This window comes from Sebastes umbrosus, chromosome 5 (genome assembly GCF_015220745.1).
Source record: "Sebastes umbrosus isolate fSebUmb1 chromosome 5, fSebUmb1.pri, whole genome shotgun sequence".
NCBI lineage: Eukaryota > Metazoa > Chordata > Actinopteri > Perciformes > Sebastidae > Sebastes > Sebastes umbrosus.
This window is the reverse complement of record NC_051273.1, coordinates 28,670,085-28,696,778: the sequence shown is the minus strand read 5'-3', so window position 1 is coordinate 28,696,778 and position 26,694 is coordinate 28,670,085. Positions and strand designations below refer to the sequence as shown.

The 26,694-nt window shown below is 41.2% G+C and overlaps 1 protein-coding gene across 3 annotated transcripts in view; it reads right to left on the bottom strand.

The window, feature by feature from the left end:
- The window catches only part of pik3r3b (phosphoinositide-3-kinase, regulatory subunit 3b (gamma)), a 253,737-nt gene that overhangs the window by 161,350 nt on the left and 65,693 nt on the right, over positions 1–26,694 (bottom strand). For all 3 annotated transcript variants that reach the window (XM_037770657.1, XM_037770656.1, XM_037770658.1), the window contains exons 4-5: positions 8,263–8,337; positions 7,284–7,361 (exon numbers count right to left, since the gene is read on the bottom strand). In XM_037770657.1, coding sequence (XP_037626585.1) covers positions 7,284–7,361; positions 8,263–8,337 — 153 coding nt within the window. The remainder of the gene's footprint in view (positions 1–7,283; positions 7,362–8,262; positions 8,338–26,694) is intronic.

Below are 26,694 nucleotides of genomic sequence, written 5' to 3'. Positions count from 1 at the left end.
TGGCAACGTCCGGGCCGTGTACCAATCGGAGGTCAACTAGATGAGGTAATGTTCTCGAAAGCTTTCTGAGCCTGTGTGACTCTCACACACTCGCAATGCGTGCGCACACACACACACACACACACACACACACACACACACACACACACACACACACAGAGAGATCAATTAGGCAGGATCTGTGGAACAGCCTTGTTCCTGTACAATGCAACAACTCCCTGTTACATAACATTATTCCATAACTCATGCAGCACAAACACACAACAAAGAGAGGCAGAGCACTGCAGCAGCCCTGATACTCCTCCTGCAGAGTGACTGATGATGCATCACGCTCTAATAATGATCCATGAAACATACCAGACCAGTTCTGCAAAACACTGATATAGGTCATTAACTACAGTATCTCACTTTTATTCTACATGATAAAAACATATCATTTTTTTTTTTTTTTTCGTTTTGGCCGTTTGACAATGATGCTGGGAGGATCAGGAGAAACTGTCTGTTGAATAAATGTCCAGACGTCCAGCAGATACCGTGGTTAACCTTTGACCTAGTGGTTGACCTAGTGATCTAGTGGTGTGGTTGCAGACTGCAACCGACTGAGTACCCCTCTGCTCATTCTTCCAACAAAAGTCAGACGGTGGCTGGCGGTACCACGGTTTTGCACTCTGCGACTTGCATTACCGCATTTCACAAGCGTGTTAGAGAACTACGGTGGCCTTCAGGATATGTTAAAATGTGTAAGGCTCTCTCTAGAGCCAGTGTTTGATTTGTCCGTTCTGGGCAAACCCCTAGGGAAGAGTGCAGGTAGTTGATCCCAACTTTCGTAGTGGCCAAACGATGGTACTGCAACTTCCGTGTCCGTCATGTGATGCCATTGGACCCAAAAAAGACTTTTTCCCATAGACTTACATTGGGAAAGAGACGTCTGTAACTCACTTGAAATTCACCAGAATGTAAAGAAATGCAGGCATAAAAAAGTAGCAAACAGCTAAGAGGTTGACTCCATGGTAACATTACACATTTTTTTTTAAACTAGCAGTACACGTCCTCTATGACACTGTCAAAAAACAACTGAACAGTATGGGCATCATAACAGTAGGCTCTATGGCAGAACAGTTGTACTAGATTGTACAGGTGTTCCTGATGTAGAGGACACTGAGTGTATTTACAGTTAGATATTTACTATGTGTCGAAAATCTGTGAACATACACGCAAAAACCCAAAACATATCACACTGCACGAAAGCTCATTTATAGGAACTGTGCCAAAACATGACCAAACTAGAAAAGTGCACTCAGTAGAATGCAGATCTCCGCCAGGTGTGTCTGCAACGACCACTGCTGTATGTTTGATTGAATGAATACAAATCACAACAGTTTAACCCCCCAGTCTAGACCGCAAGCGCATCAGACGTGTTTTTCACTCACACATCTCACGCACTCTCATTTTAATCTATGCAGCTGTCTGCACCGGCTCTGTGCAAGCTTGCGTCTCAGCTGCGTCTATATTTTTGACAATACACGTGTAAATGTGAGGTTGATGCCCAATAAAAAGGCACTACGGAGCAGAGTGTGCTGCTCTCTGGCTCTGTCCAGTCCAGAGACCTGTTTGTAATCCCACAGACTCTCCCTTCACTTTTTTTCCAGCAGCAGGTAATCAAGACACGGGAACTTCTTGAGTATTGAGGGGTATTTTTGTGGTGTTTATTCATGGGCAAACTGTAGCCTACACTGTGCATTTATTGCCACTAGAAAACTTCACGGCTAACCTTTCCCTCTGCTCTGAACACCAACACCTGAGTGCAGAAACCATCTCTCTCTCTCTCAAGAGAGGGTCCTTGAGCATACAGTCATGAATGTGCATAAAAGATATTTGGCTGATGAGTCTAGTAGTATGCGAGATTAGTTGTGGACAGACAGACAGACAGACAGACACACGCACGACCAGATACATAATCTCCTGGCAGAGACATAATTAACATGTAGTGCCAGAGCCATGCACCTGGAAATAGAGGAAGTGAGAACCAAGCAAAAAGAGCTGCAAGTTCAACAAGGTTAATTTATGTATTTAAGAGTATTGCTGTTGCAGTGTTTCTGTTGAAGCAACCATTAGTTTGACGGCATTGAAACCAGGATAAAGAGAGAGACTTTTCACACAGCCAGACATTTCTTCTCTTTACCTTCCATCTCATCTCTCTGTGCAACTCAAACAGACACTCTGACAATGAGAAAAGATAGACATATTCTATATGCAACAACAAAGCAAAGATAGAGAGACATTTCTTCTTCTTTCTTTTTGCCCTCCCATTGTCCTTCCTCACACATCCCATTTTTCAGACCATCCCTCTCTGACCTCCAACATTCAAATCAAACTTTTCCCCTTCGTGTGTGATCACACGTCACATCACACCCACATGTCAGCACAAATCTGCGCACAAGCTACCGCTTTGTCATATATATTCCATAGGATCTGTCCATGTCTATCAGACCACTTGGTGTACACAAAGCCGGTGTGACTGCGGGATGTCAGCGGCTGCGATTCTCTGCATTTTCCACAATAACGTGCGGAGGATTTCTCTCATGCAGCCCCCTTTCTGTCTCAACATATATGTGGGTGTGCGTGTCAAGCCTGCATGCTAAATTCCTCTGAGTGCCTCCATGTCAGCTCCTTTCAGTCAATTACTTTGAGTATGTGCATATCTATGGCCCCACGCTGACCTCCCACCACTGCCCAAGGAAGCCAGGTGCGTGTTTGTATGTGCATGACATGTATGTGCGTGTTTTCTACACTAAATCTATTCTTTATGCTTAATATACTGGATTGGATTTGCAGAATTGTTGACGTTTTTCTGGAGAAAATTGGATATGCACTGAGAAAAAATGTCTGTCATAACAAGTTATTTATTCTCAATGTGGGTCTTGTGATCCTGATCTTCTGAATAAAACATTTAAAAGGGGAATGCCACGTTTCAAAGGCCTGGGTTGGACTTTCATAGTTTCAAAAATTACTAAGTTGAGTTAGGAGTTTAAAGCTGCACTAGGAAATAGTTTTAGTAAAAAGCCAGCAGTCTCCTCCCCAATAACAATGTGAAAGTGCATTAAAGAGCAGCAGACATCCCATAAATTCAAGATGCCCAGATAATGCCCCAACTGAATTGGGAATTTTAGGGGAATTATCATTGATATCATTACATTTAGTTTTCTAAAAATATTGAAAACAGAACTTTGAGTGCTATTGTAGATGTCTGGATTCCCCTCCCAGAGTTCATCCCTTTGGGTCCTTTGAGGTGATGACAGACTGACAGGGTTGGTGCTTTGTGCAATTTACTGATGTGTTTGAACTGCTGGCTCTCACAGCTGCCACCACGCTGATTAGCTGCAGATTTAACGGAGTATTTGAGGTATCATACTGACTTGTATTAGCTACTTTTTTTTATCTGACTGAGAAATCTGTTTCTGAACAGCTACAACAGGATGACTGCTGATGGCTGCTGACTGCTAAATAAAATATCCACTTTGAATTCTGCCAATCCAGACCTGCTCTATTACTTGTGTTACACACTTTGGGCTCAGTTTGAATAAGTGGACAGTTTAAACCAGAGGTAGGACCAAGTCACTGTTTTGCAAGTCACCAGTACGTCACGTCACGTCACGTCTTTGCACTCAAGTCCCAAGTCAAGACTGACAAGTCCCAAGTCGAGTCCCAGATCAAGACTGACAAGTCCCAAGTTAAGACTGACAAGTTCCAGGTCATGACCGACAAGTTCAAGGGCATGTCCCGAGTCAAGACTGACAAGTCCCAAGTCAAGACTGACAAGTTCCAGATCACGTCCCAAGTCAAGACTGACAAGTTCCAGGTCACGTCCTAAGTCAAGACTGACACGTTCCAGGTCATGTCCCAAGTCAAGACTGACATGTCCCAAGTCAAGACTAACAAGTACCAAGTCAAGACTGACAAGTACCAAGTCAAGACTGACAAATCCCAAGTCAAGACTAACAAGTACCAAGTCAAGACTGACAAGTACCAAGTCAAGACTGACAAATCCCAAGTCAAGACTGACAAGTACCAAGTCAAGACTGACAAGTTCCAGATCATGTCCCAAGTCAAGACTGACAAGTTCCAGGTCATGTCCCAAGTCAAGACTGACATGTCCCAAGTCAAGACTGACAAGTACCAAGTCAAGACTGACAAATCCCAAGTCAAGACTGACAAGTACCAAGTCAAGACTGACAAGTTCCAGATCATGTCCCAAGTCAAGACTGACAAGTTCCAGGTCACGTCCCAAGTCAAGACTGACACGTTCCAGGTCATGTCCCAAGTCAAGACTGACAAGTTCCGGGTCATGTCCCAAGTCAAGACTGACAAGTCTCAAGTCAAGACTGACAAGTTCCAGGTCATGTCCCAAGTCAAGACTGACATGTCCCAAGTCAAGACTAACAAGTACCAAGTCAAGACTGACAAGTACCAAGTCAAGACTGACAAATCCCAAATCAAGACTGACAAGTACCAAGTCAAGACTGACAAGTTCCAGATCATGTCCCAAGTCAAGACTGACAAGTTCCAGGTCATGTCCCAAGTCAAGACTGACATGTCCCAAGTCAAGACTGACAAGTACCAAGTCAAGACTGACAAATCCCAAGTCAAGACTGACAAGTACCAAGTCAAGACTGACAAGTTCCAGATCATGTCCCAAGTCAAGACTGACAAGTACCAAATCCTGAACTTTGCTCATAATGCGCTCTCCACCAAATGTAATGGCATTTAAACAACAGAATAACATATTTAATTTACAAAAATCATGAATGCTTTTTTCAAAATTTTTATTTATTTGTTAAAACAAGTGAAACTGAACTCATATCATGAAAATGATCAGGGGAATTAAAGTTTGACTAGCTGGGAATGAAAAGCGTTCACGTTAGTTGATTCAGGAAATGAAGGCAAAAGAATGGATTCAAGTCTAGTCTTATGTCATCAAAGGTGTTACGCAAGTCTGACTTGAGTCCAAGTCAGGTGATTCAAGTCCACACCTCTTATATCCAAAGGATGCATTCGATGCTGAAAACGGACAAACTGGTTTCTAACTATTACGTGACTTGATACAGTAGTTTCATAATGGTATGCTCATGGCTTAAGGATGGTCTTCAAACCATTGTTGCAAACATGGGACCAAGATGAACCTATGCCCTTAGGGTGCTCTCAGAACTAACCGGTTTGGTTTGGTTTGGTTCATTTAGGCTGGTGTGAAAGCTGTCAATCAAACACTGCTGCAAACCAACCAACCAGTCTGAGAACACCTGAAAAGAGCGATCTAATCCGCTTGATTTCTCTCTTCGGGTCATTGTGTTGTAGCACTGATGATGCAGACCAACACACCACTAAAACTGACTGTATGGATTGATTGTAATAAGTCACTTAGAACACAAAATAGACCAGCACTAAAAAGCAACAATAAATACTGTTTTTCCTGAACTGAACTACAGGTGTGAAAGTGACATTACCGGTCACTCATGAATTACTTGAACAACAGAAAAGTTACTTTAAGAAAAAAAACAAAAAAAACTACAAATCATTCTTGTAAAGTGGTCATGGACTATACCAACATTCAATGGAATGGAATGGAATAGAGTTGTCACTGGAGTAAATCAGGCCAATCCATTTTGATGTGCCGGTGAGTCAGCAAAAAATACGGCAAGACCAAAGCTCTATATTTCATGTACATGTCACTCCATACAGGTGAGGACGAATGAAATGTCTGCACTAAATAACCATTTTTTTCCCCCAATCACTAGCATCATACGGTAGGTGATAAAACATGCTTTTGTTCTTCCTCCCTCCCTCCTTTCTCTCCTCTCCTCCTCAGAGTGGAGCCTAGAGTCTGATTTTGTGTGTTCCTCACCTCGCCTCCCAAAATAAAGTGCGGAGTCAGAGCACTCCCTGGTGGTGCCAAATCTGAACTTCAACAACTCAAACTTTGCCAACTTTTTTTGTCTGAGTGATTTGGGCTCCATTAAGCCTCAGCGGGATGATACGACCCGGTACAGTCTCAGCGGGAGTTCGTATTGGTTTGAATACAAAGAGGAGAGCAGGAGAGGAGATTTGGGAGCTTTGGCTGTTGGTGTCGAGCCACTTGTTGCTTCTACAGTATGTTACTGAGTATCACTGCCTTTTACTGCAGCAGAGAATCTAAATATATTACATCACCACACATCTTTAAGGTCTGTTTTCTTACTTTACATTTCACACTTTTCAGACATGGAATCTGTTACATCTCTGGCTTTATATGTCAGTTAAAATAAAGGCTTTTTGTCTTTCAGACATGTTGTGTTATGGCTCTATTCAAACGTGACAGGACAGTTAAAGATCCAGCCACAATAGCTGCATGATATTTGGCACCTGGTACATAAGAAGGAGCGATGGTATTGACTTATAATATTGATATGAACGAATAAGAGTTTTCTCTGTTCTCTCACAGGCTGTCAGTGACTTTAAAACTCATTTTGACACTAAATGACCATCTGTTTCCGTGGCTTAACGATTGACAATAATGAGTATGGCTCGAATCCAAGTCATGTGACTCGAGTCCACACCTCTGATTTAAACAAGATTACATCCAAAGAATGCCTTGCATTTCTCGTGTGGAAACAAGTGTACTCCAGTCAGGCCTTTCCGGACCCTCACCAAGGACAAACTGCATGTTTCTAAGGCTGGGACGATACACCTATCCCGATTCGATATCATCATGATACCGAATACTTGAGTGCCGATTCGATATGTATTGCGATTCTACAAGTATTGCGATTGGTCAGTTTTATCATTTTCATTTACCATTGGCCCTGTGCTCCTTTGGTTTTCAACCTGCTTTTTGTCACTAGAATGCGGGTAGTATACAAATGAACAACATTCAACCTCCCTCTAGGCTGCCAGCACCCAGAGCCCCCCCCACTCGACCGCAGGAAAAAGTCCGGCGGACAACTTGAAATGATGCATTTCGCGTCATTCGACAAATGAGTGGGGAGCTCCAGGCACCGGTAACACTGAGGGAAGCCAAACATCGTTCATTTGCACACACTACCACATTGCAACGACAGAAAAGCCAGGTGAAAATCTTTACATAAACTAGTTTTATTTTCTTCAAATCAAATATGTAACCCGACGCTGTTGTGGCCATTTCTGTGACGTCATTCGGTTGAGACTTGTGCCGTGTTGGAAGAGTTCCAAATCCTCACATTTGATTACATGTCTGTCATTCAATGAATCTACTTATTTCATGGAGTATGTACCTGAGTCCAGAGCCTGCCGCAGCTCTGCAGGTCCACTGGAGGCTGGAGGAGCTCGATACAGAATCTCGCTGTTCAAACCTGCAGAAAAAATCAGGTAGAAGACGAGGGAAGGGAGGAAGTCAGCTGGGTGTCACCAAATAACGTATATTGATAAGAAGTGAAAGCCAATTGTTTGTTCCATTGCAACAACAGCTCCCAGCAGCAGAGCTACGCTTCCGCAATTTTGAACTGAAAGCGACTACCGGACGTCAGTAAAATGTCGTAAAAGTGCCGTACAAAAGTGAAACAAAATGATCATCATTGTATTGTCATATTTAATGTCTCTACCCAAATGACCTGTGTTGAACAATAATAATATTATAAATATGCATACTATTATAGGTATTTATTACTTATTTGATTAATTATATTTTTTACCCAGCTGCTTCCCAGAGGAAGAGGATGTGCCTGTGTGTCAGTAAATAGCCTACAACTACATTCAATTCTGTTTATGTCGTGCTACTAGCACTACTAGCTACTGGCCGATAGCCGGTTGTTTGTGAACAAAGTCGTTAACACATCCACCACAGTAGAGACTACAAAAGTGATTAATCACAGTCGATATATCCATTAGTACAGCAGCATACAGCTAGCAGGAAGCTGGCAGAACCGGATATGTCATATGAGCGTGCAGCGCGGTGCAGTCCCGTGGGTCTGATGTACGTTTATTATGCTAAGGAAAATAACTCTAACTTCGGCCATTAGTGAATTTAACAACTTTTAGGACATCAAAATTTAAATGAGAGCTATTTAAGTGTTCGTACTGGGAAGTTGATTTACCTAGAAAAAAAAATCCCCTGATTTACAGACGGATCTTTATACATTCATGGCCACAGACTCATTGGCGTTCCCAAAATGCTGAACAAGTCCTTCAGAGCAGTTGAAGTTGTTCCCTTAATGAATATGCTCGCTACACATCTGTGTTTCTGTATTTTCTCACCGTGTTTCTCGACAGCCTCGATGAGTCTCCAAACAACCACCGGAGCCGCTTCAGAAAGAAGCTCCGCCTCCACGCCTGAGAAAGGGAGAGAGAGAGAGTGATATTATGTTTTATTAATTTACATTAAAACAACAACCATGGCTCCCTTTATGATTGTCTTTCTCACTACACTCCAAACTATTTATTTATTAATGATGTACAGTAAACTATGCCATAAACATTTAATGTGCCTTTGCATAAACAATTTAATTTTCAAACAAAATGGTTAGGACTGAAAATCAGTCCTTTATGTGCTGTTTTACTCCATTAAACCGGTTTCTGCACAAAACTAAAGGACTCTATAAATTTAGAAAGGCTTGTAAGTCAGGCTGAGAGATCATTATGTGAAATATGAACTTTGATTTTCTTTATATTTAATTAGTACTGTATCCATAAATCATCAGACAGCATTAACATTAAAGGAAGAACAGTTCAAATATTGTCTTCAGTTAGTTATTACACCAGCAAGACCATGAGAAATTTCTACACTACACACATCCATATAGACGGATGAACCAGAGTGTGTATGTATCACACACATGAAGTTTGTTCATTTGGAATACAGTTTCAACAAGTTAAAAGTTACTAATAGCACATCAAGCATCAGAGCTGCCGGTAAACTCCACTGCTGGAAACTAGACATGTGGCGCCATTGCAATGAAAAGTAAGTGGCCAAGCTGGCCATGAAAATAATCAGATATCCGCATAAATTTCAATATCGTGCATGTGCTGCCTGCCAGCAGCTAATCCGCTGGAGTGGATTTGAAAAGGTTAAGCAACATGTGGGACTTGATTACAGCCCACAGGCTGCAGCAGCAGCTGTCATAACATCCACTATTGGGAATCAATTAGACAGCAGGAAGAGAGAATCTCCCAATTAAAGATCCCCATACAAAGTGCTCAGCTAACGCAGATTGCATTGTGAAGGTGGAGAACAGGGAAGGTGGAGTTGAGGTGATGGAGGTATGAATAAAACCAGGTCTAGTTTCATAATCACACTTTCAACATGGAACTCATGATGTATTCTCATCATGGGAAGTCAAGTACACAATGTGACTGATATTGATGAGAAACAAAAATTGACAGAAAAAGTAACTGTTGGGCACCAACATTTGAAGAAATGCCAGCATAACTCACACATTGTGAACTGTGAGCAATCAGAAATTCCCCTTCATCAGACTTTTCACCTATGAGGATACAACATCAGTGGGCCATTTAACTTCTTATGAAGTCAACGAAACCTCACACAAGTGGGATAAAGAACAGAACAAAGGCCCACTTCGGATGTTATCAGCCGATTGAATGGGCGTTATCAGCGGTTATCAGCGCCATAGATATGGGTCAGAAGGGGCCTGCTACAACTACAAGTAGGTTCAGAAGGTCATTATCATATATTCACATGGTTAATCACCAATACGAATACAAGAAGACGATGCCGACCTTTTGTGGCCATAGTAATTATGACAGGAACAATGGTGGAGGTCAGGTGGTGTACTATAAAGAGTGAAAAAGTCCACCTGGGGTGGCGCCCGAGGGGGACGGATGGGTCAAACAAACACAGGACTTTCACCCAGGAGACCGCTGTTTGTGTCCCGTGTGAAACCAAAGTCACTGTCACCTTATTTTACCATATTGTTGTTACGTAACTTACGTAGTACTTATTTTAACCCAAACCATGATCTTTTCCTAATCCTAACCAAGTAGTTTTGTTGCCTAAACCTAAAGTTGTCACTTTCACAACGTGGTAGGCACAGTTTGGCCATTCTTAGGCATTCAATCGGCTGATGACATTTAGAATGGGTGGAACAGAAGCAAAGAGAGAACGAGAGATTGTCTGCGTAGAGGGGGTCCTTCAGACATCTGGTTTGGTCCTGCACATTCTACACAATTACAATGTTATAAATCATTAAATAAAAGTTGGTGAATTTATTAATGAGTGAGAACTGTATTACTAAAGAAAGAAAAACTCAGTAGAGAATGGAATTAAATGCTTCACTCCTACTTTAAATACTATGTTTTATATATATATGTCTAAAAAAATAATTCAGAATTCCGTCATATTTTGATCCCTAAGCTTGTTCCTTTTTGTTTGATCGGTCGTTATAGCACATTGTAATGTATAGCCTTCCAGTTAGTCAAATCCATATCATGCCTCATGCAGCATCTCTACAAGTGTACCGTTAATAATCTGTTCATGTTTGTTCCCTTTGTTCTATCTCTACTTCTTTCTCCTTCCATCAGTTTTGCCTCGCTCACGTTTTCTCTTTTCCTCCCTTATTTCCCCAACAACTTTCTTTCTTTCATCCTCTTAATCTTCATTTTCATCCCTGCTTCCTCTCCCCTGCTCACTTACTCTTTCTCAGCCTCACTTTCCGGCTCGGCTATTCCCTCGGTCTTTTGTTGTGCAGTTGACAGTCGTGTCGTATCACAACACACACAAACTGCCTACTGCCGAGTGACAGTCATACCGAGTTAAATGACACTTGTCCTTTGATGCTCTCACACACACACACACACACACAGTCGCATAAACACATGAGCCAAAAATCGTATTATTCTTTTGTCGAGGAAACAACAACAAACACATATCTGCTGTGTTTACAGGTGTACAGACCTGTATGTGCTGCACTGATTGTGTTTTGTATTGTTTCAGGTGTGTGTGTGTGTGTGTGTGTGTGTGTGTGTGTACAACGAGAAGCGGCAGAGGAATTTCCGGAGATATAGGTCGTTAAATGTACAGTGCTTCCATTAACGTCACTGTCACAACACATCACAGAGGCAATATCTCACCCAGAGGAGAGGAGAAGAGAGGACAGGAGAGGGAGAGGAAGAAGGAGAGGAGAGGAGAGGAGAGGAGAGAAAGAAGGACAGGAGTAAGGACAATTGAGAAGACAAAAAGAAAAGAAAGAGGACAATGTAGGATGAAGAGAAGAGGACAAGTATATGTGGAGAAGCAAAAAAGACAAAAGGAGAGGACAATTATAGAGGAAAAAAAGACGACAAACAGAAGAGGACAGAGGTGAAAAATGGGAGTAGCGGGACATGGAACAAGAAGAGATGGGAGGACAAAAGCCAAGAGGACAAAGGAATAGAACAACCAGAGAAGAGGACAAAAGAAAGAAAAGATGAAGACGACAAAAGAAGACAAGAACATAGAGAGAAGAGAGGAATAATACAAAGAGGAGAGGAAAAAAGAAGAGAGGAGAAGAGAAAGGAAGTGGACAAAGCAGAAGACAAGAGGACAAAGAAGAAGAAGTGAAGAAGAGGGCAAAAGCGAAGAGGACATAGGAGAAGAGGAGAACAAAGAGTGAAGAGTACAAGACAAGATGAGAAAACATAAGAGAAGAGGAGAGACAATAGAGAAGAAGACAACAGAGACAAGGACAAAAACAGTGAAGCAGAGGACAAAGGAAAGGGATCCAAAGACCAGATCATGAAGAAGAGACGGCAAGAGCAAAGAGGACAAACAAAGACAAGAACAAAGATGAGAAGAGATGAAGATAACGGAGGAAAAAAAGGAAGGACAAAATTGGAGAGGACAAAAATGAAGAGGGGAACAAAGAGAGGAAAAAAATAAGTGAAAAGGAGGGACAATGGAGAAAATGTCAAAAAAGTGAAGAAGAAGAGAACAGAAGAGAAAAAGAGGACAAAAGAGATGAGGAGAAGAGGACAACGGAGAAGAAAAGAAGGACAAAAGCAAAGAGGACACAAAGAGAATAGAACAAGATAAGAGAAGAAGACAACAGAAAAGAACAGAACAATGGAAAAGTAAGGAAGGAAAGAGGACAAAACAGAAGAGACGAGAGACAAAAGAGAAGAGGAGAAGAAGACAAAGGAAGAATGGAAAGAGCAGGACATAGAGAAGAGGAGACGGGAGAGCAAAAGAAGAAAAGAACAAAGATAGAAGAGAGGAAGACAAGAGAGGAGAGGAGAGGAGAGGAGAGGAGAGGAGAGGAGAGGAACAATGAAGCTGAGCCGTCGTTGAGCTCTGCAGCAGATCAGCCTCCCACCAGCTCCTATAGAGGACGTATGGAGCTGCACACAAAGGCACCAACACATTAACACACACTAACACGCAGTAGGTAACACACTCACATAAACAGGCAGAAACACACAAACACACACACACACACAGTAAATACAAAGACAAAGAGAAGGAAATGCACAAAGACAGAGTGCGTGTCCTCCGTCACAGAGGTGTTCGGTCATTAAAACATGCTCCGTTGCATTATACGCATAGACCATATACTGCAATGGTATAAACACATTCCCCTACACTCTGTCATCCCCTTACTGTTGCATGGACACAAAGAGACTCCCATGAAGACACACACACACACACACACACACACACACACACACACACACACATACTGTACACACTCACATCTGTGTACCCCCTACAGACAGCTGTGGTCTCCGATCAGCAGTGTTTGAAAATGATTTATTGATCAGAGGAGCTGGCATTATGAAGTAAACCCTGAACCGCTGCTCTTTTCAATATAAACTGATAACACACACACATACTGTACACACACACACACACACACACACACACACACTTGAACACCGAGATAAGAGAGCGGAGTTATAGATTGAGATGTCTGCATTACACAGATGTAACATATGGTGCCTATGGGGTTCTGCAGATCATATATTAGGATATTCTCTTGATGAATAATATATCACATTTAGGTCAAATACTTAAACACAGAGTATGAAAGGGGAAATTCATTTATTTTTTATGTTCACGGGAGATTACGAGCAAGTTTGATCTTCATCCGGAGTCCCTCCGCTGAGGTTCAGAGTCTCTGATCTGAGCTTTTTCCTTTTCCCTCCGTCTGACAGGAGAGCAGCAGCAGCAGGCTGCAGGCTTCAGTCCTGCAGTAACAGGCAGTGACAGCAGGGGGCAGCTGACTCCAGCCCTGACTGGACAGCACTGTGGCCTTTAATCTGAGAGCTGCTTCATTTAGCAGTGAGAGGGTCACCTCGGTCATTTCAGGAAGACACAAAAACTATTTTCCCATAACTTTTTTTCCTACATTAGAAATGAATGAATGAAACTGTGACCAGCTATGATGCCAACATTTGACCTAAAGGTTAACTGCCTTTGCACTGCACAGAAAGGATGTATGCATATACAGTACTGTTTATGAAAACTGTTGCTGTTTTGAAGTACAGGAGGATTAATAATAAGTACTTTTATACAGTATATATACTGTATATATATATAATTACCTCTAGTAATGGTCTGGAGCAGTTTTTTTACGAATGGCTCCCCATTTTTTCTGTTCATTGGATTAAAAATTTGGTCAACAGTAACTTCAAGTATATGAACTCAAATAAATGTTGACTTTAATCCGATTAGTTGATCAACAGAAAAAAATGACAATATTCATAATAATAATATTAAATAATTATTTAAAACCTAAATGATTAATAAAACATGAAAAATACTATGTATGTATTTATTTATATAGATATATCTATATTTATGAAAATGGCAATGAGTTTTTCCACGCAAAGATTTAGCATAACTTTGGAGCGTTATTCAGTCTTCTTCCCCTCAAACTAGCATGACATGGTTGGTACCAATGGATTCCTTAGGTTTTTTCTAGTTTCATATAATACCACTTCACTCTACCTCTAAAAGCCTTCTAGAGTCTCCGAAAGATAGTACAGTCGGTCAGAATCGTCACAGGCGGTACCATATATAAAGCCGTTGTTTATGTTTTATGAATCATTTAGTTTTTAAATAAATATTTAATAATATTATGATGAACATTGTAATTGTTTTATGTTGATCAACTAATCGAATATCTAGCTAATTGGTTCGACAGGTACTAAAAATGTCAATTAAAATCATAAATCGCGATTAATCGCATGATTGTCCATAGTTAATCCCGATTAATCGCAAATTAATCACATGTTTTATTTGTTCAAAATGTACCTTAAAGGGGAATTTTTCAAGTATTTAATACTCTTATCAACATGGGAGTGGGAAAATATTACTTGATTTATGCAAATGTATGTACAGTATATATTTATTATTGGAAATCAATGAACAACACAAAACAATGACAAATATAGTCCAGAAACCCTCACAGGTACTGCATCTAGCATAAAAAATATGCTCAAATCATAACAAGTCAAACTGCAGCCCAACAGGCAACAACAGCTGTCAGTGTGTCAGTGTGCTGACTTGACTATGACTTGCCCCAAACTGCATGTGGTTATCATAAAGTGGGCATGTCTGTAAAGGGGAGACTCGTGGGTACCCATAGAACCCATTTTCATTGACATATCTTGAGGTCAGAGGTCAAGGGACCCCTTGAAAATGGCCATGACCGTTTTTCCTTGCCAAAATGTTGCATAAGTTTGGAGCATTATTTAGCCTCCATGACAAGCTAGTATGACATGGTTGGATTCCTTAGGTTTTTCTAGTTTCATATGATACCAGCATCTTTACTGTAGCTTTATTTATTTATTTATTTATTTTTTTACTTACTGTACCAATGTTGTTTTACCACTGGCTGAGAATTTTGTCTCTGACTTGATTTTTAATCCATATTACCTATGAAGTAAGGTGTGAATAAATGGACATTAGGAGCTTTACAGGTAGTGTTCATGGACAGTACGGATAGGAGTTGCAAGGTTTCGTTTTTACACCACCCTCCCCCCTTATTTCTTCAGCTTGTCCCTGATATCCTGACCAAATACCCTCTGTGTGTCCCGCGTGGCTGCAAAGTCACTACCAAACACAGAATCCCAGTGAGATGTCCATCTCCCCTCTGCTTCTGCACTCAGCGTGTTCTGTGATTTGCTGAAGGAATGCCAACTCTCTCTGAATTCTTTTTTCTTCTGCTGCTGGCCGACCTTTCTTATGTTCTGCCACAGCGTTAAAAGTGACTGTAGGTCTGAATATGAGACAGTTAGACAGGTAGGTAGTAAAAAAAAAAAAAAGATAGAGCAAGATGAGGTGGAGAGCTGAGGTGACCTGCAGGCTGCTGGAGCGTGACGACCGTATCCTGTTACCAATGTGAAGGCTTGAAATGACAATCTCCTCTCTACCGCTGCTCATATATTGCTGTTCCTCTAACCTCCTCATCTTCCTCCTTTCCCTCTGCCTGCCAGTCGCTCTCTCTCTCACTCTGCTGCTCGTCTTCCTCTTTGCGTCTTTGTTCTGTACAGCTCTTTGTTTCTGCTCCACCGCAGCCTCTCTTCTTCTGTTTAGCTCTATTTCCCCAGAGAAGGTCCACATATTTTGTGTGGCCTTAAACACCAGGAAAAAAACAAAGATAACCACAAATATCATCTATCTTACCATGCACCCTGCGTGAGCTAATTCTGCAGCATTATGATTACGTACAACATGAGTCATTAAAGCACTACAGATATGCTGCAGGAAACACTTGCTCCATGATCTTATTAGGTGCAGTGATTACATTTCACTGTTTTCACTCTAATTTAGCAAACAATTGACGGTTAATATGAGTGTACTATAGGTGCGTTGACCCAACTGGCGAAATACATGGACCTAGCCTGATATCGCCAAAGCAGATTAGAACCTCTCAGTTCATTTTCGAATTCCAAGGGCCGTTATCAACGGACGTAGACCAAAATGCCTCTGGACTCAATTGGATAGGGATGTGTGTTGGCAAAAATCTGGCGATACGATACGTATCACGATACGTATCACGATACGTATCACGATACAGGGGTTACAATTCAATATGTTGCGATATATCAAGGTGATATATTGCAATTTTTATAATCTACTTTTAGGAAAACTGTCATAGTATGAAAAACACACCGTCATATGCATAAAATCTAATGCAATCAACAGTGGGATGTGCACTTGCATTCATCACAGTCCCTGTAAGATCCAAACCCCATAGCACTACTTTTTGTGCAATCTGAGCCACTAGAATTTGAAGATAAAAGGTGTTTTTACTGCCTAGGAACCAGAAAGATCTGCAAGCTCATGTTTTATTTGCTCTGGCAGATTCATTTGCGATTTGGTTTGGCAATGGCCGGCTATGCGCTATAGCGGCTACAACGGAAAGTTCCACATCAGCTGCTGCAACCTTGGTTGCTTTTGAAAATGCCTCAACAGCGCTCCTCTTTATGGTCAACGCCTCATATAAACCGATAAACGGTTGCGATTGGCCCGTCAAATCTCACTTAGCTAGAAATCTGTCCAAAGCAGACGAGGACCAGACACATCTGCCAGAGCAGAATAAAACATGAGAGCTTGCAGATTTGTCTGTTTCCCAGTCCAACATGGACCCTCAGCGGGTCCAGAATTTGCCGTCAAGGATCAATAAGTGGGATCAATTTACACAAATAAAAAGAAAAGAAACATATTTTACTGCTTAACTTTAGTTGTATGCCATAAAGATTTCATCTGCATCTGAAACTTCTGCCAACCAAAATAATGTGGTGAATGGAATTTTACATGAGCAGGTCATGCATTCATGATTGTTAGTAGGGAATTGGTGGAAATCGGTTCCCGTGAAAACTTTTCACCTTTATAACGAGTACTAGCTCTGCCTTTTTCATCCCCCGTTGGTGCAAACAGCCTGATGTTTCCTCCCCATGTGTGTTGAATCTTAAACAGTGCGCAGGAAAGACCCTGTGCAGTGGTGATATTAGCAGCTAAGCCTCCATAAAAAGCCCAGTGAAACCCTGATCCTCCATCTCCCCCTGACCAATCTCCCATGACAACCTCCCACTCGGAGGAAACCCCGCCTCTCTGCTCCCCAGGGACCCCGACAGACAACCAGGGCCACGAGGCCAGCACGCACTTACTGTATGTGCACACTCTGACACCAACACGGATACACACATACGCATACATTAGCATTCATGCATACACTCATATGTGGGCACAGAAACAAGGACGCTGCCTTTGTCATGAAATTTAACTTTCTATTTAAATGTCTCTGATGGTAAAAAAACACTGATTCATGAAGCAGCAACAGTCAGACACAAGCTAAATGCTATGGATGATGTCTCTCGCACAAACAAATGCAAGTCATTTGTCTTGCTTTGTGAGCACATACACTGCTGCGTTACCCTACACATACTCAATGCACATTATGTGTGTCTTCTAGGCTGTGAAGCATCATTTCTACTTTGACACGAGGTTCCATTTGTGCTAAAAATATGTTGATGCAGATATTTATTTCACTTTCCATTGCCTTGGCTTTGCAAATCAGTTCTGATGTTTGTCTTTGTTCGCAGCTTCTGGCGAACAGAAACAACGGACATCATTCCACATTAAACAGTAAGGACGTCAGACAGATGCAGTTACTCATGCCATGCAATCCGAACGTGCAAAAAAAGGCATGAATACAACCTCGTAAGCAACAAATGGGCTAGTAAGCTAAGGACAGTATACAACAGTGAGTAAAAATGCAAAAATGCAAAATTATAAAATAAAATCTTTATAGTTAGTATAGTTTAGTTATAAAATCTGAAAACAGTAAATGTTAACATGTTTATTCCCGCCATAAGCAGTCTTTCTCGCTTTTTAATTTACGTCATTACATTGCAGTCAGAACAAGACTACATGGCATGAAAATGACACGCCTAAAGCAAGAACGGCATTCTTATTACATGCTTTTGCCTTGTGCATTATCGTGACATTCACATACTATCTCCTACAACAGTCAGTGTTGGTTTCTTTTATCCATGACTACAATAATTCCTTAACCTTAACCAAGTTGTCTAAACTTAAAGCCTTAACCACATAGGTATATTAATCATATTGGAAGGCAAACAACCTGTTCTGTCGTTCATGTCGGAGGGGAAACTTCCATCTCGACAACTCCCTTTTAAGAAGAGCTGCACCTCTGAACACACCCCGGTCACGTGATGTCATAGCAGGTGTTTTCAATCAGCTTCAAAAGCAAAATGCACGCTGTGTGACTCAGTGATTCTGTGTGAATCAGCCCGGTGGGATTTCAATTACTGACGGCCATTTTCCAAATCAAACTGTACTGTTTTTTAGATGGATTTCCTTCCCAGCAGCCGCTGGGCTCAGATCATTACAGTACACGCTATGAAAATCAACGTGCACAGAAAAGCAATCCGTCACAGAAAACATTCTTGTCACATTTACAAGTTTTTTGCTGTGTGAAAATGCAGTTGTAAGCAGAGACTGTTTGGAAAACGCCCTTTCCCAGTGTGCTCCAAGGACATGTGGACATCTGAGAGAAGAATGCTTATTAATGCAAGAAACTTTGGAAGGTCACAACCTTTGGATTTAATGCTTTTTGTTTAATATTTACATTTTTAGAGCAACTAACCTCGCTAAAATTAACAATTCCGAGCATCCTTATTGTCAGGTAGAGCATTTCAGACTCAAATAGCCTAACGTCTGCATCTTATCACGGGCATATTGCTCATAAAGTCACTAGTTAAACTTAAATACCATCTAAATGGTCTCTCATTATTTCATCCATTACACACTAACAATAAAGCAGTAAATATAAGTTCATTAATTTGGTTGAAAGCCGACTGAATGTCACATCTAGTCAGGCACTCTGTGTAAACAGGTAGGGACCCTACACAGAGTCCCTCTACTTCATCCTCTTCTCTCGTTCTCCTTCCTCTCATTTATCACCGCTGATAGATCCCCCACCTCCTGCTACTCATCATCACATTGGCATCACGTTGCCAAACAACCTGACATTCTGCCCAACAGGGTCTCGAATGCATTATTAATGACACTTGTGAGGACATGCCACAGGTTCACATTCATCATCTTAAAGACTTTTCCCAAAGCAAACTCACTTTGTCTGCTGTTTGGTGCTGGGTAGTGTGCAGTGGGTTTATCAGAAAAACAGCTGCCTGCTGCAAACACTGAGACTGAACCAGACAGGAAATGTGAAAAAAACAGACCTAAAGGAGGCTAAAAAAATGTGTGTCCCTGTGACATAGTGATGTAAGACGCATACCACGTAATCACAATATCCCTAGTTTGATTCATGTCAAATAAAGGCAAACATGCCAAAAATATATGCCTATATTTGCTTTGCACAAGTAGAAGTCCTTAAGCCTTTCGCCATACATGATGCAATCCCATGAAAACCAAAATGTTTGCTGCAGAAGATCGGCTCTCATCATTAAATATTAAACTTGTTTCACACTTTAAACACCGGCCAACGCAGGTGTTTTCCTCTCCTTCCCAAATGAGACAACAGATGATTCATCTCAGCATCATCACCTCATCCTCCCTGCAAACCCCCACAGACACTAAAACCAGCATTGCTCAGAAAGTGCAGGTTTACCACCAGGAAGTTGCAGTTAAATGGCTGATAAATCCCAGTGTTGCAAAGTAACTCAAGAAATGTACTCAATTTGGAGATATGAACTAAAATCGCCAATGAATTCTGGGTATCAGAAGCAGGCCTGTTCAAACCCAAATCTGAGCTAAGAGCTAAGGTTCGACAGGGAACATGAGCAGTGAATAATTTATCGAGATTATGGTGAGTTTGTGCCTTAATTTAATGTTAGTATCATGCATGGAGTGTGTGTACATTTAAGAGTGTGTGTATTCAGGTTTTCGAGTGTGTTGAGTTTTATTGTGCTTGCATGCAGGCGCACGGCCATTGCATTCCTAAATGTCTATGACTGATTTCAAGAGTGTACTGCGCGTGTGTGTGTGTGTGTGTGTGTGTGTGTGTTTCTCCTGATAGCAAACCTGCCTTCGCTGCTGTGAGATGTCTGAGTGGCCTTTATTGATCCGTTACTCTGTTTGCATTCCTTTAAGAATAAACTCTACATCACTCAGATCAATGAACAATGTGTATGTGTGTGTGTGTGTGTGTGCGTGCGTGTGTGTGTGTGTACGGTGGGGGGTTGATCACATTAGTGCAGGCCAAAGTGATGACATCAGGAGAACATTGTCCATCATAATGGATCACATGCACAGCCACGTACTATATTTGTTCTCGTATATTTGGGAGCACCCTCATTGACATAATACATTTCCAAGCCAAACTGACCATAACCTAATTCTGAATGAATCCTAAAACCAAGTCTCAACCCCTAAAACAGTCAATTAAAGGTGTAAGGAGTGGCCAAAATGTCATAATTTTCCCAAAAAACATTTCCCCACTGCTTTAATTTTCCAAACATGTCTTTACTTTTCAAAAATGTCCTCACTTTTCTATTGTGTTCACACTTTGTCTAAGCTTTCCAAAATGTGCTCACTTGCCAAAGATACCCACCCTTTCTAAAATGTTCTCTCTTTTCAGGAATTACCTCACTTTTAACAACTTATTCTCACTTTCAAAAATGTGAACAAAATGTTCAAACAAAAATGTTGTCACTTTACAAAAAAGTCCTCACTCTCAAGGTCTTGGTCCCGACAAAGACATCAGAGGAGAAGACACAAATACTAAAAAGAAGACAACAGAACAAAGAAGAGATGCAACATTGTGAGTGTTTGGATCCTGATGCATTCGTTGCATTAAGCATGAAGCCGACTGTCACACTGACCTCTGACCTTCGCTGTGTGTTTGTGCATGCATGATGTGTGTGCCGCACTTCATTTGTGACAATTTGCATGCATGTATGCATGCAGCAGCTGCCCATACAACTGAATGTCTCTGTGTGCGTATGTGATTTTTCAGAGTGTTTCTGTGTTTGTGTTTCAGGACCCGACCCGACTCGAACCTCTGGCGTGGACTCGACGTTATTTCTGCTTGAAGCTTTTGCCTTTGGCTGAACTCGTCTTGTTTGGTAAACTCCCATCATGCCTCCCTCTTTTTATTGGCCGACAACTGCGAGAACAAACTAGAACAAAGTGTCACAGCCAACCAGAGAGAGAGCCAAGAGGCAGAGCCCAGAGTGAGGGTGAAGCACAGGCCAGAGGGTGTTTATGTGTGTGTGTCATTGTGGAAATTATTCGTTTTCACCGCAGCCAGCCATGAAGGATACAAAAAGTACAAAAATCCTGAACGGGTATAAGAATCCAACGTATCGTCATACAACAGTTCGAATGATGTTACTCCTAGTTTTTTGTGCGTTTTCCTAAGAATGGACAGCAACACGTGACACACGTGTCAATTTCCGCTCGTTACATTCATATGGTCTTTTCAGAATAAACTTCCATCTTCACAGGAAACAACTTGGTTAGGTTTAGGCAACACAGGTACTTAATTAGTTTCAGGAAAAGATCCTGGTTTGAGTTAAAAATAACTCCGCAAGTCAAACAAAGCATAACTTCAATGACCAATTACGTTTGAATATCACAACGCCAATCACGACACACAGTCAGGACAAGTAGAGACAAAAGTGTTTTGCCGCTGTTAGTTAGCTTACGTTCCCTCGGACACAATATGGATTGTTTTTTTAAGTGAAAAAGTGATGTGGGAGACAACCCTGCGCCTATAAAAGTGTGTGGTGAGGATATATGACCCTGAATGTATTAAATTTGGATTCATAATGGCAGGCAGTGATGGGTGAGGTAAGCAGTATATTTAGTTTGTTCATTACAGCTGACAGAGGCTAAACACATATTTACAGACAATTACAAGCCAATTTTTTTTTTCCTTTCTTTGTCATGTTATGTTTTTTTTCTCATTTATTTGGGAAAGTGGTCCTCGGAAATAGTTAACAATCAAAAGTGGGCCTTAAGTTCCAAAAGGTTGAGGACCCCTATGTTAAGGTATCCTGTTATAGAAAATACGGTTGTGCCCAATTGCTTATTATTTTATCCTTTCAATTTTCCCAAAATGATCTTAACATTTTAGACATACAGAGGACCCCCATTTTAAGTGTTTACTGACTGTTTTCTGTAAACTGTACTGAACTGTACCTTTTTAACAATGAAATATGTTTGTGAGGTGTTTGTAAAGATGTAAGTCTTCAATAAGAACCAGTGGGCTTGGAGCAGAGAGCCACAGACAGGGAAGGGAAGTCAGAAGGTAGAAGTAGAAGGCTTTGGTCTGTTCAAGGGATTTGGTGACAATAAGAAAACGATAGAATAACAACAGCTTTATTCTTTAAGTAAAGGATCTGAATACTTCTTCCAGCATTAATAGTAAGTGCACCGAGGACAAAGAGAGGAATCTATACATCCAGTAATTGCCACAGTTCAGGATTAGAGTGCAGAGACCGCAACCCTCCTATTAAATTATTCCTCCATAGCATACAGTATGCTGCCGTGCATGTGTGTGCATGTGCATACACAATCATGCATCGGCTTCTCTACCATTTGTCTGTATTATACTTTAATGAGAGCACAAGAGCTTGTGTGCGTTCACAACTAAACATAAACACAGTAAAACGATATCTCAACACTTTTCCGCTCTCGAAAATACCCATCAGCAGATTCCCATTGTTTTCATGAATACAAATGCGCTCGGCGGCCGTCAACCTTTAACCACTTTCACTCACCTTCTGCAGACGCACAAAGCAACAACACGTTCGCGCTCAGAAGGCCTCGAAAAACAGCAAAAGACTTTATTTTATGTAGAGTGTGCAGGCTTGCCTTGAAGGACAAACGAGCAGATTTATAGAGTATTTCTCCAGAGCCGTTCGCTGCAAGTGCTCTGAATATAATATGATGTACGCTAGATGCCAGGAGAGGGAACAAAGGCGAGATGCAGGGGAGAAAAGAAAAGAGGGAAAGATGAATCAAGTGAGACAGGTGGGACGACGGAGAAGGCTAAACAAATAAAGCTTGTTAACACATAAAACACATGTACGCACAGGCACATACATGTTGATATTACTGTACTTTAAAGCTAGGGTTGGTAATGTTGAGAAACTAGCAAGAGTACTTAGTAGTTAGTTATTTTCAACCAGAAGTCACATGAGAGGGTGGAGCTAAGTACAACCAAACGCTGAATGAGTCATTTTTAGGCGACCAAAATGTTACAACTAACTTTCATGAACTGAAAACACACTGTGAAAGGGTTAAAGGTGTAAAACGAAAACGCGGACAACTCCCAGACCGGACAACATCGTGGTAGCGACCTGTCAATCACAAGGTAGCCACTCCCTAAAGCATACCCTGCTTTATCATCTAATTTACTCTAAATGGGTCCATAATTTACTAAATGAACATCATGCTGTATTGAAGACTTGAAACTAGTGATTGAGACCATAAACTCATGTTTACAATGTTTACTGAGGTAATAAATCAAGTGAGAAGTAGGCTCATTTTCTCATAGACTTCTATACAATCCCCAGAAACATAGCCCCTTGCCCCCGGAGGCTTATCTGTCGTCAGACTGGAAGCCGATGGGTTCTGAGATTGATGTTAACACTGCTTAGAATAAAAGACACGGACTGCAATGAAGGAACATGTCGACTAGTTCAACAGTGTGGCTCTTTGATGTGGTTTTAATAGTATTTGGACAACAATGGAGCTCTATGGCACAGAAGAAGAAGCTGCAGCTAGTATGTCAGGCTTTCACTGTTCAATTCATTGTTGATAGTTGATACATATGAGGCTATACAAGTTTGAACTCTAAAGATCAACAGATAAACTCATGGGGGCCGTATTTCCGGGCCTCAGATTTAAAACGAGTCCCTCGGAGTGAGTGCATACCCAGATCTGTGTCCCACATGAGGGACACCAACTACAAAACAACTAGAAATGAAATAAAAATCACATAAACTCAAGCAAACGTGCTCACAAAAAGAACACACAAGCTCAGACCACACAGCAGGGACCATCCCCCTCATACAGTACAAACACACAGTTAAAATCTAAGTGTCAGCTGCCTGTTGAAGTGTGTATAATCCCCTATAGTGAGCTGTCCTATACACTAATATTGCAACAGTAATTGCAGAGAGGAAAACAGCAGCAGCTCGCCCAGCGCTGTGGGCTGATATAATACTGTATGTGACTCACATTAATATTTGACTAGGACTGTTGACATGCTACGAGCCTGTACTGGTCTCACACACACACATACATACTGCATATACGGCATACAGGGAGCCTCAGATCGGCATCACTCTAGGCGATCTGTCGTTCTTTATGTTGGAACAAAGCTCATTAATGGAGGCAAAAACAAGACAAATCTCTGTCTCAGATAAATGAACAGTTACACACGCACACGCACACGCACACACACACACACACACACACAGTATGGACATAGACATACTCTATGTAGCCTACAGTATATGCAAAGAAATTTAGCAGACAACTACATTCTATGTGGATAAGATATAGATTAAAGGAGCAGTATGCAAATTTTAAGAAAACTTTTGAAATGAAAAAAAGCATAGTTTGGGATATAAATGCAAGTCCATAGAGGTTGCGAACCAGAAACAAAACAAGTCGGCTTTGCCGTCTACCCATCTACGAAAGAAAAACGGAGAGAGGTCTTCAAGAATTTGTTTCAATTTGGCAAGTTTTAATTGTCTTTTCATATCAGCTAGTATTGGCCATGTTTCATGTTGTTTGGAGACAAAGACAAGCATTCACATGTTATGGGAATATTCAAGAAGACACCGACAGCGGAAACAGCTGATCAGACATTTGAGTTAAATGTTCGCTACGTCAGAATTTATTCGGCAATGGCGTTTCCATAATACATGTAGTGCATCAAATCCTTTTCAACGAAGACCAAAACCACCGCAAGCAGGCGTAAAAATGTTTTTTAGCAATTGAGGAAGTTTTATCAAATTGCGTCGTTTCCACACAGCTTTCCTAATGCGATAAAAATGCAAATACAAACTTGTGAATGGAAACATGGCTACTAACTGCTGCCTTTTCTTTAAAGGGTCAGTTCACTCAAATTACTAAAAAAAAAAAAAAAAAAAACATAGTTCCACTTAACCCTGGGTAGCCAGGTGGATAGTTTTGGTTTTTATTTGTCCAGATTTGAAGAATTCAGGCTCCATCTCAGCACAGTGGAATTTGGTTTGTGATGCATGGAGAGAATGTCTCTAGATAATCCACACAGCTCAGTGAGGACTGTTTTTACTGGGATCTGTTTTTCTCTGCAGATTTTCCAAAGTGGGTTTTACACACCCATACCAGTAACACTTCCTGACCAGCTCTTTGTTTCTAATTATGCATGAGTCAATATTAGCACCAACCTGTAAGCAGTTGTTAATATACTTGCCATTCATTAATTTTTTGCCCCTGCTTGAGTATTTCTTTCTCTTAGTACTCTCCATTTCTCTCTCCGTCTCTCACTGAATGTCCTTTCAAACACAACGTGACAACAGCACCACTGCGATCTGAAACCCATTATTTCCAATGGCTTGCACCACACCACGACGGCTTTTCGCTGCATTGAGCAAATCCCAACTTTGGGCGCTGCACGCTGTGATGTGCAGCAAACGCAGCTCAAACCGCGTTGTGTCGCGAGCATCTCTTCCGTCGGGAAACGACATCAAGTGTAGCTGTATTGTCATCCGGTTGAAAACAGTAAGGCTTTTATTCATGCTGTACAGCGCCAGAAACGGGTTGAGATAAGGACAAGGAAAAACGGTGTAGACAATGGGAGGAAACCGGGAAAATCAGAAGGGTTGGCAAGTATGGTTGTTAACACAAATTCTTTCTACGATATGTTTTTTTCTTTTCAGGAAGTGTCTCTAATTTCTCCTGTGCTGTTCTCTTCATATTAACACAGTCCTCGTTCTCTCTGTCTCAGCGCGACGGGACAGTGACAGATTGCTGTTGACCCCCATCCCCGCTCTCTGACCCCGTCCAGTTTTTCTGAAGACAGAAGGAGACGCAGAGAGAAACAGAGGTGCAGACAGCTGATCTCAAAGATTTAGTGGAATAAGTAGTATGAAGCATAAAATGAGAATTGATGTGCATTTCCATCCACTGGTGTTATAATAAAAGGAATTGGATGCATCTAGATAAACGGTTGGTGGAGCTACTTCTCCAGTCGGTACCATTCAACCAGTCAAAGCTCAAACCATGGGAAAAATATTACTATGACATTTCTGTTTGTTTCATGTGAGGAAGGTTAGTCTCCTCATCGCTCCACACGGATCTCATGTTATCGTCTCTTCAGTGGAAGCCTGGTGATGTTTAAGTCATTATAATTTATATATGGAGTCTGTTTCTGTTGCACTGTTTTTGAGATACATCAACTTTTCCACCTCATCCAAGCATAACAACTTGTTTTGTAACATTTCAACGTTTACTGTGTTTCCACTCTTTTTTTTTTACGTGCAAATTGAAAATGTTCATAAAAACAGGTGACATTTTTTTAACAAGACATTCAGCGTCATGGTAAATGTGCCAGTGTAAGCCAAGTTACTGTTTTTCAACTGGCGTCCCTTGGCCAGATGGGATATTCATCATTAAAACAGCTACGAGGCAGACACCGTGGGTCCGTGACGGGGCGTTACTGTAAATGACAAAAAACACTAAAGCTGCATTTCAACAAGCCTGTT